Source organism: Phytophthora infestans, genomic scaffold (assembly GCF_000142945.1).
Source record: "Phytophthora infestans T30-4 supercont1.1 genomic scaffold, whole genome shotgun sequence".
In the NCBI taxonomy this organism is placed as follows: Eukaryota; Oomycota; class Peronosporomycetes; order Peronosporales; family Peronosporaceae; genus Phytophthora; species Phytophthora infestans.
The window spans coordinates 2,457,817-2,473,582 of NW_003303758.1; the positions used below are offsets into that span (position 1 = coordinate 2,457,817).

Below are 15,766 nucleotides of genomic sequence, written 5' to 3' on the forward strand. Positions count from 1 at the left end.
CACCCCACAAACCGATGAGGCATCATCAAACAATTTTAGGAGGCGATACAGAGTGGTCCACACCATATCGTATCTAAAGGATTCCTTCCGGTGCTACAATGTACTGTATCCGGTATCCAAGACTTGCTAGAATCAGACCATGACATTAGGCAGAGTAGCTCCGCTTCTGGCGCTCGGCGTGTTGTCGCCTGTGAATGCAGCACTGTATACACCTGCCTCGGGCTTGCGTCAGGTGCGTTGATGCATTCCTGTCCTCACAGAGCGCAAACCATCCGCTCGTCGGTCTCATCTCGTTTGCGTCGATTTCCAACCAGGTGATTGTGCTGTCTCGCCATGGTGTACGCGGTCCCTACGGACTGGGCACAGAGTCTCCGTCGGAAGATCTGCTGAAAAAGTACGTTCTCAACCCGAATCTCGATCTACCGCTGAGCGCCAAAGCATGGGGCACGTCGGAGAGCGAAGATCCAGCGGAGATCGTCTCGCCCAAGCTCACGAAGCACGGCTTCCACGTCGTGAAGCAAATGGGAACGGTGAGAGTTACTTTTTGCAATGCAATGTAGTGGGATGTGCTGCCTGTGCGCGAATTTCATCTGGGCTTGTTTAACTTTACTGGAATTTCTTTTGAGCAGTACTTTCGCGACCACCTTTACGAAGAATTTCTACATGCCGCGTGCGAAGAAACCTTTGCATACGCGGATGACAACCAGCGCGATAATGTACGTGCGTATTGCAGTCATTGTGTCGACCATGATGATCTAATCGTGTTTGGGTGCAGCTAACTGCTGTCGCGTTTTTAAGTGGACTTTATCCGTTGTGCACGGAGCTTGTGCCAATCACCAAGGAGACTCAGTCACTGTTCGAGCAGGGGCAAGATCCTACCGCTAGCTGTCCTGTATGCTCGAGAGCTGGTATGTAACTTCAAGCTATGAATCTTTTGTGTAGTTTGCTGACACTTGGTAAATGGTGTCACTGCTGTGGGAATTTTCAGTGTATGAAGGTATTACCGGCAGTAACGACACACAGTTTGTTCTGCAAGAAGTCCGTGAGGAAGTGGCAGAAGTCAACGAACTCCTCCAGTGCTGTGCTGAGCCTGTATGCAACATCGACGAGGAGCCTGGAACCAGTAACTTGACTGAGGACTCCACAACGTGCGACCTGTTTGGAATCCCCACGCAATGGAATGGCGCATTTTACCTCCCGTGGAAGGACACGCTCTCCAACGCCAATTATTTCTCAGAGTGGCTTCTGTTGCAGAGTCTCAACAATATGAGTCTGCCTTCGCAGTTATCGTTCAAGAAAATCTTGTCACTGGCCAGGATCCACGAGGTTGTCGCCTTACCGCTTGTTACTGGTATTATATATTCGGCACTAATACGCCACTGATGATGACGTACATGTAGACTCACATGGATCTTATTACCAATGAGGTCAACTCAGCTAACTTCGGAGCAACATTGCTGGCCCACCTCACAGCTAGCTTCGAGCAGAATGTCATGCAAAAACCATTGCCCGTAGCTAAAGGTGAAGGCCCCCACCTTTTGCAGGGCCCTGAGAATCGACTATTGTACTATGCGGCTCATGATATCAACCTGCTGTATGTCCGCAACCTCTTACGGTATGTTACGGCAAGTGCTTAGTACTCCTTCCTGAGTGGCACTAACTAAAGTGTTACCATGTTTTTAATTGTTAATGACAGGTTGCAGTGGCATACAAAGGGGTGGCATCCGCATCAACCAGTACCCGGAGGCATGCTAGTATTCGAACTCCATGCCACTCCTATGCAAAACAGCGAAGAGCAACCACTCAGAACATCACAGTCCCGCAGCTTAAAGGATTCAGGCCGAGTGTCCTGGGAGGCGGATGAGGCGGTGGGCACCGATGACGCAAGTCGATTCTACGTGAAGCTATACTTCGTTGCAGCTTCTCCTGAACAGATTCGCAACGGTGACGAATTGTCCCCAGAAAACGTGAGATACCCTTCTTGTTATACTTAAATCCTCGTGTAGCTAATCTTCTTTGTGATGTTATAAAGCCACCGAATCGGGTGCAAGTTATCATCCCGTCTTGTTCAGAGGAAGTTGATGTCGGTGATGGGGTTACGGATGTACGATGCCCGTTTTCGGCGTTCAAGAAGTTGATCGGCAAAACGCTCAAACACGTGTGTGTTGCTGATACACTGCGTCCGTTTGTCGATTCTCTAACCACCAACAGCTCCACATCCACTTCCACCGTCACAATGGACCAGACGGGAGATGATGAAGTCAGCAATGTTGATACCAGCAGCCCATCGCCAAAGACTGCTGCTGCACTCGAGGCTTCGACGATGTTTGGGGCCCTGATCCTCTGCTTCATTGTGCTGTTGATTCATCACGCCGTCAAACGCCGACAGGAGTACGGATCCATCCCAATGCAGATAAGCAGCCGCTAGACTTCGGGAATGCATTAGTGAGGCTTGCTCATATGGATAGTATCAATTATAAATACATGCTTCAAGCTGTGTCGGACACAACTTGTGTCCATGGCATATTTGGATTTTTCTGCTCAGCTTGGCTCTCGTAGCTGCATATATCCACGGAGAAGTGACTACCTGCATCATCGGTCGTAGCCTTGATGGCTTGGTAAGCCATGAGCAGAGTACCGATTGTTACGGACGCACTAATGCAGAGTATGATAATGGATTGACGACCTGTACGACGAACGAAGCTATCACAACTTGTGAAGCAGAAGTCACCACGAATGCCACCGCGCACAAGAGCAATGCCCAGTCCCAGGCGATCATATCGAACACGGCAAATTTGGCGGTGACAGCGGCGGACGAAAACAAGATCATCAGTGCCATGGTTGACGAAGCGACTTCCGGTACAATTCCCATTTCAATCTTGATGGGACCAGTGATGATACCTCCGCCAACCGCGAACATACCCGCAACCATTCCCGCAAAAGCGCACCCCAGGGTGATGTATCACGTTTATCTCCGCCCACTGAATGTCAACCCCCACATATTGGTACAGTAGCTGATAGAAGCTTTGCGCATATAAACTTTGTGCAAGTAGTGTGAAGTTGCTAAAACGAAGGCTGCTACCCATGGGATCTCAGCTAGCAGGATCACCCAGTACGCCACACTTCCACAATACACGGACGCGTCTCCAATACTGGTAGCCAACAACTCCAAGGTAGCAGGTCAGGATGGCAAGATAGGCAAAGCGCCGCTCCTCGTAAAGAATTCGCGCAAGGTCACAACCAGTACAAAAATCGTCAGCTTCGCTTTGCAGTGAAAGCTTCACCGGTCACTGATCTTGGGACACTGATGTGTTTTTCCTCCAGGACCTCAATATTGCTGCCAGTCTGCGGTGTGGTTGCTCGGATGTAAGCGCTTGATGTCAGTTGTTACATCGGTGACTGCAGCTTCTATCAGCTTCTATAAAGCAACCTCCTTCTTGACTAGACGAATTTCCCTTAGCGTCATGCGAACGTCGCTAACGCCAAGAACTACAACAAAAAGTAGCGACACGATATAGCTAGGGATCAGTTTGTTGATCACTGCTCCAAGGACTGTACCGCCAATCACGACGGGGATCATGCCCAAAGCTAGCATGTTGAACCACGTATTCGTGACGGCACTGCCGAGGATGGCAACGTTGGATATGGGTGTCGCGCGTTTGATGTCGAAACCTAAGATAGGCACCATGGATTGAACTAGGATGACTCCACCACCGATGCCACCTGCGGACGACACAGCGAGCCCGATGATCATGAAAACGATGGCCAGCACGTTGTAGGTGTCCATCTCGGACAGACTGGGCACGCTGTCACCGTCACTGGTGCTGCTCTCTCCATCGTCTGCCACGACGGTTGTCACGAGCGCTAGCAGTACGCAAACAAAGAGTATTGGATGCAAGCGGCAACATGATGCCGGTGAAACGCTCATTGCTGCTTGTGCTTCAAATCACATAGTGGAAAATGAAGAAGCTGGTAGGAGGCTCGTATTGGTGATGAGATGAGCTCGGTTGGGTGTACGCATGAAAGTGCAAGTGCAAGGCTAGTGGTGCGATCTGTCGCAAGAGGTCGAGTATTGGTATAACATGGTGATCTAAGCTGATGTATTTTTACGGTTTCAAACAAACCTTACCTTCTTAGCTTCCTACAAGTACCTGATCTCAGCGCTTGAGCCGGGCTACCAGCATGATATGTCACGTTGTATGTTGAAGTGGGCATCGTATCGGATATCGGTGTGTCGCGTTATCAAATTCTCCACGATGGCGAGCAGCGAGTGACAAGAGCTTAACAACCTTCGAGACCCAGCTCGCCACCTTCCGATCAGTCGGACAGCGTGCAGTACATGCTGAAATCAGGCAAAAACAAAAGTATCGCTTGCGATGTACTACTAGTATGTAGTAGTACTTCGTACTTCGAAGTATTAGCAAAAAATACTCTACTTCCAGTAATTGCTGTCGGTTGGCATTGTGTGACAGCACTGTCAGAAGCGAGTGTTAAACACTTTTAGTGCGATGACTGTACCGCCTGTGGGTGTGCTTCCAGAGACCTCGATTGGTTGTCGCGGGCCGACTTAGATCTGGTCCAGCGCGTGTGAGTGATGGTCACTTCAGTTTGTCCAGTCGCAACGCGAAAACTTTACTCAATACAGTTTCAAGATAAAAGTATCTGCGTGGGGGATTGTCGCTCGCCAGCACTGCCGCACTTCACGATTCGCGTCCTATCCGCCATGGCCATCACGGCTGTCCATTCACGCCTCCAGCGTGTCACGCTCTCCCTTTTGGTGTTTCTAGCGCTTGGTACGGCGGTGCTCCCTGCTGTACTTGCCGCTAACAGCAATAGCGACAGCGGTAGCAGCGGTAGTGATGACGACGATAGCGTGCCGAGTCTGTCCGAAATGGACACTTACGACGGTCTGGCTATTGCCTTCATGGTGATTGGACTGGCCGTGTCGTCCGCTGGTGGCGTGGGCGGCGGTGTCATTATGGTCCCAGCCATGGTACTCATCATGGGCTTCGATATCAAGCGTGCCACTCCCATTTCTAACGTTGCCATCCTTGGTGGTGCGGTCGCCAATGCGTGGTTTAACATGCGCAAGCGCCACCCGAACGTGAATCGACCACTAATCGACCCGGAACTGGCCTTGGGTATGATCCCCGTCGTGATCGGTGGTACGGTCTTGGGCGCCTTGATCAACAAGCTCATTCCGAGCTACGTGCTGTCGCTACTGTTCGTGGTGGTACTCCTCGTTGGCGGGTCGCGCACGATGAAGAAGGGCATCCGTCTCCACAAGAAGGAGGTTGCAAAGAGGAGGGAGGCAGAGGCCGCTACCAGCGAGGTGACGGCCGATATCCCTGTTAGCCCTGGTGCCTACGTGCAGGTTAGCACGCCTCAGATAACCGGCAACGACGAAAAGCGCTTGAGCCTGTCGGTGACTGGCGGCGATGCTGCTCCGGTGAAATCTGCAGCAGGCGATCACGCAGGTTCTGACTCACTAGTTCAGATTCTAGAGAAAGAACGGCATTTCGCCTGGGGTCCACACGTCGCCATTATGGTCTGTTACCTCGGTGTTGTGGCCGCCAGTATTGGAGACGCTTCCGTGGACTGCGGAGGTGTTGCCTACTGGGTAATCTTGCTAATTGAGATCCCGTGGGTCGCTGTATTTGTCGTCCTCACGTCACACTACCTCCACAAGGTGTATCTCCGCAAGACTGCGGCGAATTACCAATACGTGGACGGAGACATTAAATGGACGAAGAAGATGGTGGTGTACTTCCCTTTGGGCTGTGCTGTCGCCGGTATCGTCGCAGGTATGTTTGGCGTTGGTGGAGGTATCATTACGGGTCCCATTATGATCGAACTGGGTATCGTGCCAGAGGTCGCTTCCTCCACTACGGCGTTGATGATTCTGTATTCATCAGCTGCCGCTACAGCCAAGTTTGCTGTATTCAAAATGGTCGCATGGGACTGGGCATTGTTCCTGTGCGCGGTGGCATTCGTGGTCACTTCAGCCTCGCAAGTTGTGATCCTTGGCTTCGTTCGCCGCACTGGACGACAGTCCATTATCGTGTTGTGCATCGCTACGGCCGTGCTCATCGGAGGTGTCATTATGACGTATCAGGCCATTAAGATCACCGTCGAAGATGCTGGTGACCACTTCTCGGCGGATATTTGCAGCTAGTAGGTGTATTGGCACCAGATACGCTACCTGTGGATACCTCGCAAAAACTCGAGTGCATAATAAAGAAAACCTCGACTTTTGTTTTGTGGGGGTTATTGATTTCCTGTTCAGCAGGCTACTCGCGTGCGTGCTGGGGATCCTGTGGACTCCACAGTCTGGAGTATCCCAGCGTCAAAGAGGCGACGACAGGAGTTAAAGTTATCCTGCAACGGCGGAAAACGGGGACTCCAACGGCGGAAAACTGAGACAGCCAGTGAACGGAATTATAGATTAGATTCCGAATCTATTCCTGCCATCGTCGTTTGTCTAAGACTTGCTCGTGCTACTGTAAGGTTATGTGATCCTCGTTTTCTTGTGATCGAGCACTTCCAAACACTCTCCCAACCAGCGGCTAAAAGCATCCCAACTAGCGTTGCTTGCAGGAGCTGTCATGAGTACACTCACTCGACCACTTTCGACGTTGGTTGTCACCGTCTCACTTCTCGCATTGGTAGCCACTGCATCGTCAGATGATACCAACACTAAATCTTCTAGCGGTGGGGTCCCTGAGCTTCGCAGTCTGTCAACGTTCGATATTTACGATGCATTTGGGCTTGTCTTCATCGCTCTGGGTCTGGCAGTATCAGCTGCAGGTGGAGTAGGTGGAGGAACCATTCTCGTTCCAGCAATGGTTCTCATCATGGGGTTCGATATCAAGCGTGCAACACCCGTGTCCAATCTGGCAATTGTTGGCGGTGCTATCGCCAATGCCTGGTTCAACATTCGCAAACGTCACCCGGCAGTGGATCGCCCTCTCATCGACGCCGACTTGTCCTTTTCGATGATTCCGCTGGTAATGGGCGGTGCTGTGGTGGGCACTGTGCTTGCCAAGTTACTACCCAGCTACTTGCTCTCGCTGCTTTTTGTCGTGGTGCTTGTGTTGGGAGGGACTCGTACTGTTTCTAAAGGGATCAAGATGTATCGTGCTGAGATGAAAAGCTGCAAGGTGCAAACAACGGAAGAGCAGCAAGCAGCGGCGTATGCGGCTGTGTGTTCGCCAAGCTCGTGCACCGAAGATAAATTTGCTGACGATGGCGGTGATTCCACCAGCCATTCCCTACTGAAAGGAACCGGAAGCTTATCCAACGAATGTGGTGGATCGACTGACGAAGAAGTGCTGACTGAAATCGTGGAAAGGGAACGTCATTTTTCATTGACCAAACATGGAGCCATCATGCTCTGCTACATGGGTATCGTAGCTGCAAGTATCGGTGGAGCGGCAGTGTCATGCGGGGGTATCACCTACTGGTTGTTACTCATCATTGAGCTCCCGTGGATCGCTGGCTTTGGCGTCTGCACAGCGGTATACCTCTATCGACAACACTGCCGTAAGGTGTCTGTCAACTACGAATTCGCAGCGGGTGATATCCACTGGACGAAGAAGACAGTTGTCCGCTTTCCTTTGGCCTGTGCCGGCGCCGGTCTGATAGCTGGACTGTTTGGTGTCGGGGGTGGAATCGTCACGGGTCCTCTTATGATCGAGATGGGTATCGTGCCTGAAGTTGCATCGGCCACCACAGCACTTATGGTACTGTATTCATCAGCTGCAGCGACTGCCAAGTTTGCCGTGTTCAACATGACAGCGTGGGACTGGGCCTTGCTCCTATCCGCAGTAGCGTTCGTAGTCACCGCTGTCTCCCAAGTGATCATCTTGGGCTTCGTACGCAGAACTGGTCGCCAGTCCGTGATCGTGCTGTGCATCGGCGCGACAATCTGCATCGGAGCGGTGCTCATGACGTATCAAGCCATCAAGAGCACGATACAGCATGCAGGTGATCCTTTTGAGGTAAACGTGTGCAGGTAAAGTTGCTGGGTGATCCCTTAGCATAAATTTGCACGTACGATTCCTACGGTAGGGAGATAAATACTTGAGCAATATCAATATATTGACAGTGTAAAGCGGTGAGCTTGCAGTATTCTAACAAGTTCTCGTGCGTAATAAGCCATAGCAAGATTAAACCGTACTATAGTGCAAGCTCAAGCGCCCATTTACCAGGCGCCACGGAGCTCGCCCTCACGGTCACGGAAGTTGACAGCGGCAGCCTTAAGATCCTGCACGCCGACCATGGCCTCGCCCAGGTCAGTAGAAATCTCCTTGAGGATCTTGGCATCGTTGAAGTGGGTCACGGCCTGCACCATGGCGCGGGCACGCTTGGCCGGGTCACCGCTCTTGAAGATGCCCGAGCCGACGAACACACCGTCCATGCCGAGCTGCATCATGAGAGCAGCATCAGCGGGGGTGGCGACACCACCGGCAGCGAAGTTCACAACCGGCAGCTTGCCCGTGGTGGCAACCTCCTTCACCAGCTCATACGGAGCCTGCATCTCCTTGGCAGCAACGAAAAGCTCGTCCTCGTCCATGGAACCAAGACGACGGATCTCACGCTGCACAGAGCGGGCATGACGCACAGCTTCCACGACGTTGCCGGTACCGGCTTCGCCCTTGGTGCGCAGCATGGCGGCACCCTCAGCAACACGACGCAGAGCTTCGCCCAGGTTGCGGCAGCCGCAGACGAACGGCACCTTGAACTTGTTCTTGTTGATGTGGTTCTCCTCGTCAGCCATGGTCAGCACTTCGCTCTCGTCGATGTAGTCGATCTCAACAGCCTCAAGAATCTGGGCCTCCACGAAGTGGCCAATGCGAACCTTGGCCATGACGGGGATGGTCACGGCCTTCTTGATGGCCTCGATCATCTGCGGGTCGCTCATACGGGCCACACCTCCGTCCACGCGGATGTCAGCGGGGATGCGCTCAAGGGCCATGACGGCGACGGCGCCAGCCTCCTCGGCGATGCGCGCCTGCTCTACGTTCGTCACGTCCATGATGACACCGCCCTTGAGCATCTTGGCAAGGCCTGCCTTCACGAGGAAGGTGCCTTCGGTGGGGGCCGAGCCGGCAGCGGGGGTAGTCTGGGGAGCCATGGTAGTCTTGGTTGGGGAGCTTGTGAACCACAAGGTTAAACCGGGAATGACAAGCGTGGCAAAAGGAATGGCTTCAAGTGGCCCGTAATTCTTTTGACATGGCCCACGTGAGACTTGTTTCTAAGAGACAATTTTTTTTTTTAGAAACCAGAGTGGTGATGGGCAATGCCGATGATTGGCCAAAACTTCTTGTGGCCCACCTTCCCAGTTTAATAGAATAAGATTTGACAAGTTTCCGTTACCTACAGGTGTTTGAGCAACCTTTTGTTGGGTAACCTCATCCCATCGCCGTGCTTACTATTAGCCCGCCACGGTGGCGGCCACCGCCCCAGTGAAGCAAATGTAACAAGAAGGGGTGCACCAAATAATGAGATGAATTGAGGCTTCTGGCTGTCGGAGGACTACAGAGCGGTACCGCGCTCGAGATTTTGCCGAATCTCCACCGTGTACTTGTCGAAGGCCTGCGACAATTTGCGGTTGAATGTACGATTCTGGCCGTTGATATAGTCGACGTCCTCGCCTTCGTAATGTTGGCGCCGGCGGCTGAATTTCTTGCGTGCCTTGATGCGTTCCTCCAGCTCCATCGCCATGCGCTCCACGTTCGCCTTTACAGTCACGAAGCACACGTAATCAGTCGCCAGCGAATATTGACGCATAACGCATGCAGCAACACGCAAAAAAATAGCACGCACCTCCTCAACTTTATCGTCCTTGCCGTAGGCGAGCTCGTCACCGAGCGCATTTTCACTTGTTGTCACAACAGCTGTAGCAGGGCCTTCTGACGTGGGCAAGTTCACTAATCGCTTCTTGTAGCCCTTGTACAACGAGTCTTGGTTAAATACGTCCCACCCGAAGGCAGCTTTCCTCTTCTCCTTCTTGCTAGCCTTCTTTGCCTTCATTTCAGCTACCTCGGCTACAAGTGACAGGTCAGCATCAAGCTCTAACGGTCAAATTACAAATGCAAGTCACATCACACACCTGTCTCGGTAAGGTGAGCTTTACCACTCGCTGCAACCAGCTTCTTCTCCTATATCACAGCCAGTAATAACGCGAGTGAGGGTCACACAGCTCTCGTGTACCAAATAGCTTTGCTACTATAGCACTAATAAGCACCTCTCTCTTCTTGTACTGCTCCTGCTTCTTGGCCTTGTTGTTATTGTTCTTGACGCGGTCGTGCTCCGCTGCCACTTCCTACAGGACAAACACCCGAGCAGCATGTTCAGTTATCGAAGGGCGAGCACAGCTCGCTTCGAGCACCTTGTCGCACCTGCTTATTCGCCTTCCTCCCCGCGTTCATCTTCATGCGCAGCTCGAATAGTTTCTTCTGCGCCGGCGTCATCGCCGTCAGTTGGTCCTGCTCCATTTGGTCTGGGATTTTTGGGTTTTGGTTCAGGCAACTCGGCTACGGTGGCGCCGGATATAAGAGGAGATCGGGTATTAGAGCGGTCTGCTCTGCTCCCTGTTTTTTCTAAATTAAAATTTACATAAATCTGCTTTAATACTGTAAGATAAAAGGAAATCAGTGCTCCAAAATAGTCACATTTCTTAGGAGACCGCATTGGGTGCTACTTACATAAATGGTTAATAGAACACCAGGGTTTTATAAGCTAAATACCGGTACCCAGAGATTGACACAGTACTGCACCCCGTTTAAAGGAGCTAAATATAACGTTTTGATTGGCTTCCTAAAAATGGTACATGGTACCATTTACCATTGTAGAGCTCGTTTTCAGAGCTGTGGTGTGAGCGACAGGGGTTATTGCAGTGATTATCACCTTCGGCTCATCGAACAGCAGCACAGCATCGACTTCAGCTAGTCATCCAACCAATCGTCAAGAATACGATTGGCCAACGTGACACATCGAGTGAGGCCCTCGATGTGTTTGCTGTGAATGGTGCCACATTTAACGATATTATACGTAAGATCTGGACCAAGTTCAGTTGCCAAGTTAAGGGGCAAGCAGTAAAGCGTGATGGTACCTGGTCTGTCGAGGAACCATTGGAGCAATCATATTCCAAGGTTATGCAGTTTTAGAACGGTCGTCACCTAGTTGACAGCACGAAGAATAGCCAGGCCTGGAATCGCTGGATTGCTTCAACGCGTGGCGAAACTGTGAAGTTGATGATCTACCAGTATGGGCTAGCTATTGCGAAAGCACAATATCGCGAAGAGTTTCTCACAGCATGTATTCGCCCGGTGCAGACCGACCGCTCTGGCGCAGCAGCTGAAAGCTCGCTTCAGGAGGGTGTTGAAGAGCTGAAAGAAATTTGGCGTGCAACATTTCAGGCTGACCCAATTGTGTGGCGAATGTGGGCGAATAACATTGTTCGGTCTATGGATCGATCGACATGGAATCATGAGATATTGAGAGCTCCACCGGATTATATCGCGCGACTACTTCGTCCCGCCGGGGTGGAAGTTGACCGACACCTGTCGAGTCTCACACGGTCTGCCCGTTTGGCGTTGGATTGTGTCAATGCATCTCTTGCTGACAACGAAGCTCAATCCCAACACAGTGAAGTTCAACGTCAGCTTATCGCCCGTCAAAAGGAACGCTTGCTGCAAAGAAAATCGACCATCGAGATATTTCTCGCTGACATCCCACTGCCGTCCATTAGCGATGTTGAAGACCCCCTCGAGAGAATTGAAAATGTAGAAGACATCGACCACCAAGAGTAGTGCTTCTTTAGCTGAGTTAAAGTGATACTTGTCTTTTAATATATCCTAATCCTTCTTCGTCTTCTTCAGGAGATAGCGAATCATTCCTTAACGGAGGCGTTCGCCGCTGTTCTTTCGACATCGGACCACTAGGATCAAAATCTCCTTGAACCTTTCATCCGCTGTGCTCGAATATTCGCTCCATTCTGATGTCTTTGAAGCGTTGAAAGGTTTCGACGACAAACGGCAGGAGATCACGCTTACTCGATTCCACGTAGTACCTCTGGAATGCCTTCTTGATGTAACCAAATAGGAGTTCAATCGGATTAAAGAATGGGCAATATGCCGGCAGGAATAAGGGAACAATCCCAATACTTCTCAAGAAGTGAGCGATTTCAGGGTCTCTATGAATTGATGCGCCGTCTAGAATCCATACCGAATGAGAGCCCGGATACTGGTGTACATTTCCATCTGCTGAATATGCGAAGTCCTTGCAGCACTTAACGAGCTCGACTCTATCAAACGTGCCTTGAACATCATAGTAGCCAAGGACACCACTGACACCAATAAATGCGAGAACTGATACTCTGGGCTTGCGCTGAAAGTCGCCTCGGATAGCAATAGTATGCCCCTTTAAAGAATACCCCCGTTTTCGAACCATCCCTCGATTATCAAAAGACACTTCGTCCAGGGACACGAGATTGTGGTGGCACCAGTCAATATGACTCAGCTCCTCAACGCAGCGAAAGATGTCCTGCTTTTTAATGTGCATAGATCGTCTCTTAAGCACCTTTCTCGTTAGTCCGCACTCACGAATGATGCGCCATACGGATGCCTTCGACATTTCGATGCGATGAGCACATTTGAAAGCCGCTTGTGCTTCATCAAGATACGCTAGCGGTCGAGCGGCGTGGAAATCACGCAGCCACTGTCGGTGAGACGCTGTGAATCTCCTACTGTCGAAACTCTGATCACGCTCGTATGTCCCAGTCTCGTCGTAGACTTTGATCCACTTTCGAATCGTCTTCTGTGACTTATTGTACACCTCTGCGAGTTCTTGCTTCGTGTACCCCAGACAGTAAAAGCCATAGAGGTAATGAAAGACGGTATTCTGATGCGCGTGCTGTTTCGTCACGGCTTCCTCCATCTTTAGTTGCAAGCAAAACCATCAAATTAGGACAGGAAGAAATGTGTTTAGACCAATTAGATTAATGAGTTTATTGCCTGTCGGCTGGCCAAACCCACCCAAATCGGCAAATTTCGGCGAGATTCACCATACCGATCAGGAACACTGACCAATCTATTACCGAAATTTACGGTATTTTTGCAACCGATCAATTTTTTGCAACCAGTGGCCCGTAAAAAGTCTGCAGCACCTGCAAAATTAACCAGTTTGGCATCAAAACAGTGTCCCAGTTAAAGCGTGCTATTTCTTACAATATTGTGAGCAAAGCGACGGTTTCAAATGGACAGGAGTATCTTGTGCGAGATTTTACGCCTTCCGCCGTTCTTACTATTTTGACTTGAAAGGTACTTTTTACACGGCTGCAGAAAACACGTAAATTCCGGTACGGTAAAACATTTAAATAACCAAATCTAGCCAACAGTCGCAGGTGCCGCCAGGAGTCGCGATCATCGACAAGCGCCAAGAGCTCCTTGCGATCCAGCCAAACGGTCGCGACCCCCCCCCCCGAGATTTCGCATGCAGCCGCAAACGAAAATACGACAAACTCTCGCGAGCGAAGTGATCTTACCAGCAGTCGAGCTCGCATGTGATCCACCTCAATGTCCAACGGAAGACTCTTCTGGCTACTCTCTTTTTAGTACCAGCTTCAAAAGACAAGTTTGGTGGAGTACTGGGATTTACAGCTTCCACGCGGATGGGTAGAAGTACGAGACCGAGACGCTGCTGGTATCAAGGGTTGTAGTGTCGTCGATTTGAGTTGACTCCATGGCAGTACCGCCGTGTGTCCTCCTCGCCCTTGGCGTTCGGACACGTAATGTCGAGGTCTGCAGCTTGGCGTCGAAGCTGTCGGCCGGTGAGCGACTTCAAACGAAGGGTCCAACATAGGAGCTCTGCAAGTAAACTTTGTACCTGATAGCTGGGAATATGGTGAGCACGCCGTGGTCTTAGAACAAGTTATGCTAATGCAGCAACGATCACGCCGAAGAAGACCAATAACCGAGCGACCGGCGAGTACACGTCCGGTTGGCTGGCGTAGACGATGAGGAGGAAGTACGAGATTAAGGTGCCACTGGCACCAAGCACTGCTGTGCCCACAGTCGGGACGGATTCATTTGAAGCGCCGCCGTGTTCATCTCTTCTGCGCACTATCACGTAATACCGGATGATCAAAGATCTGCATCTTGCTGCCATAGACATTGGCTGGTGTACGACTTCAAGCGATGAACTAAGAAATTTTTCGAAGGAGAATTGATGTGGTCATGGTCTCTGCAACTGGGACTCGGAAGGCTCGATGAACGTGCTGTGGTTTGGCGGTATGTACGCTAACCATACCGTTGTGGTGACGAACACGTACGAGCAGAACGACGTTGGCCGGCGAACAGTAGACGTTGTAGTGCACGTCTGTCTATCCATCCAAGTATAGAGACGTTGTTGTTGCCTATGCGCGTCCATGTAGATGCGTTGGAGATCAGTATTAATGACCATGTGCTTGAAGAGAAGAAAACGAAGCCGATGTACACTCAGAATGGGTATAAACATATTAACGATATCCACCTTTTTTCTGAAGCTGAAGCGGCTTGACCACAAGTTCGTCATCCGAAAGCAGGAAAAAGAAAAGAGTCTCAGCGTGATACTAAGTTGGTCTCCGGTTGCAACTCTTGAGCGTACGTGCTAACGTCGCTTTCCAATTTGCGCATCTCTTGGTCATTTGGAATGTCGGTCGCTGTTATCGTGACGTGAGGCGACGCTATCAAGTGCCAAAAGACTCGAATGCGAATCATGGCGTTCAACTAGACCACGAAATCCCCAAACATCGTCCTCTCTACCGTCCATGAAGCATTAAGCGATTACGAGCACAAACACACTGCAATTGTAGCCGTCGTTTTGGATTGGAGCTTGAGGAAACGTCGGATCCAACGTTGTGATTGTTCTTTTAGTTATCTTCCCCCCATTCGTGAACTGCTGGAAGAATGAATTTGCTGCATCGCGTTTTAAATTCTTTAAAGTAGTGCACCTGCATCAATGGATCGTACTCCACGGCTGTCTGCATTTTGAGGTTGACCACCACAAGAGTCCAGTGTGAGTTCCCCGACATTACAAGGAACTATCACTATCGATCTGTTGGTGTTTCCCACTTCATCGATGTGGTCAGTAGCGGGTCTAGGTAGTACGCTGGTCCATTTAAGTCGCAGAGTGTTTTTGTAGGAACCGCAGATGATTGAATTCGATAACCACTCAGTTTGTTGCAAGCCGTTGACGATGTCACCAACCTTGATTGGCATGACTGATTCGCGTCCTGATAACAACCGAATCTCCGACAGCGCGGTTCCACTAATAATTCTCTTAACATCCAGCGTCATTTGCTGGACGGTTTTAGAGATACATGCGAAGGCGTTAAAATGGGTCACGTTCTTAGACAAATCCATCGAAACCAGTTCCAGCACTGCTTTCTTGTGGAAGCAAATCTCCCGGAGCTCATGATACTTGCTCATACTGCTAATAAGATCCTAATAAAATACAAAAGGTAATATCACTAGTCATTCCTTTTCATAACAAATGTATGCAACATTACTTTGAATAGTAGTTTTCAGCCACGAGTACACCAATCGGAGAAGTGGGGCGTGCTGAATCTGCGATGAGCTTGCGTCGTCTGGTTTGAATAACCAGCTTGCTTTTTGCAACAAGATCTTGGTGGAAAACAACTGCCAAGTCGTCCAGAGTATTTTTTCTTGGTGGGTCAAGCACTGCCACCGCTGACTTCGTTTTTGCCTGCTAGGCCGCAGCA

General features: G+C 50.5%; 5 protein-coding genes across 5 annotated transcripts; 3 read left to right on the forward strand and 2 right to left on the reverse strand.

The window, feature by feature from the left end:
• Nucleotides 1–521: 521 nt before the first annotated feature.
• PITG_00468 (uncharacterized protein) lies at nt 522–1,383 on the forward strand (the record flags this gene model as incomplete). Its single annotated transcript, XM_002909021.1, has 4 exons — nt 522–530; nt 630–716; nt 776–908; nt 998–1,383. 4 exons carry the CDS (start codon nt 522–524, stop codon nt 1,381–1,383), a joined length of 615 nt encoding a protein of 204 aa, XP_002909067.1.
• A 3,340-nt stretch (nt 1,384–4,723) lies between these two features.
• On the forward strand, nt 4,724–6,259 carry PITG_00469 (uncharacterized protein; the record flags this gene model as incomplete). Its single annotated transcript, XM_002909022.1, has 1 exon — nt 4,724–6,259. One exon carries the CDS (start codon nt 4,724–4,726, stop codon nt 6,173–6,175), a length of 1,452 nt encoding a protein of 483 aa, XP_002909068.1.
• Nucleotides 6,260–6,605: 346 nt separating this feature from the next.
• Nucleotides 6,606–8,018, forward strand: PITG_00470 (uncharacterized protein; the record flags this gene model as incomplete). Its single annotated transcript, XM_002909023.1, has 1 exon — nt 6,606–8,018. The coding sequence occupies one exon, from the start codon at nt 6,606–6,608 to the stop codon at nt 8,016–8,018; it is 1,413 nt and encodes a 470-aa protein (XP_002909069.1).
• A 61-nt stretch (nt 8,019–8,079) lies between these two features.
• PITG_00471 (pyridoxal biosynthesis lyase pdxS) lies at nt 8,080–9,173 on the reverse strand (the record flags this gene model as incomplete). The annotated part of the gene is made up of 1 exon (XM_002909024.1): nt 8,080–9,173. The coding sequence occupies one exon, from the start codon at nt 9,134–9,136 to the stop codon at nt 8,204–8,206; it is 933 nt and encodes a 310-aa protein (XP_002909070.1).
• A 319-nt stretch (nt 9,174–9,492) lies between these two features.
• Nucleotides 9,493–10,499, reverse strand: PITG_00472 (pre-mRNA-splicing factor syf2; the record flags this gene model as incomplete). The annotated part of the gene is made up of 5 exons (XM_002909025.1): nt 9,493–9,741; nt 9,829–10,049; nt 10,115–10,163; nt 10,250–10,327; nt 10,404–10,499. The coding sequence occupies 5 exons, from the start codon at nt 10,497–10,499 to the stop codon at nt 9,538–9,540; spliced, it is 648 nt and encodes a 215-aa protein (XP_002909071.1).
• Between the last annotated feature and the right edge of the window lie 5,267 nt (nt 10,500–15,766).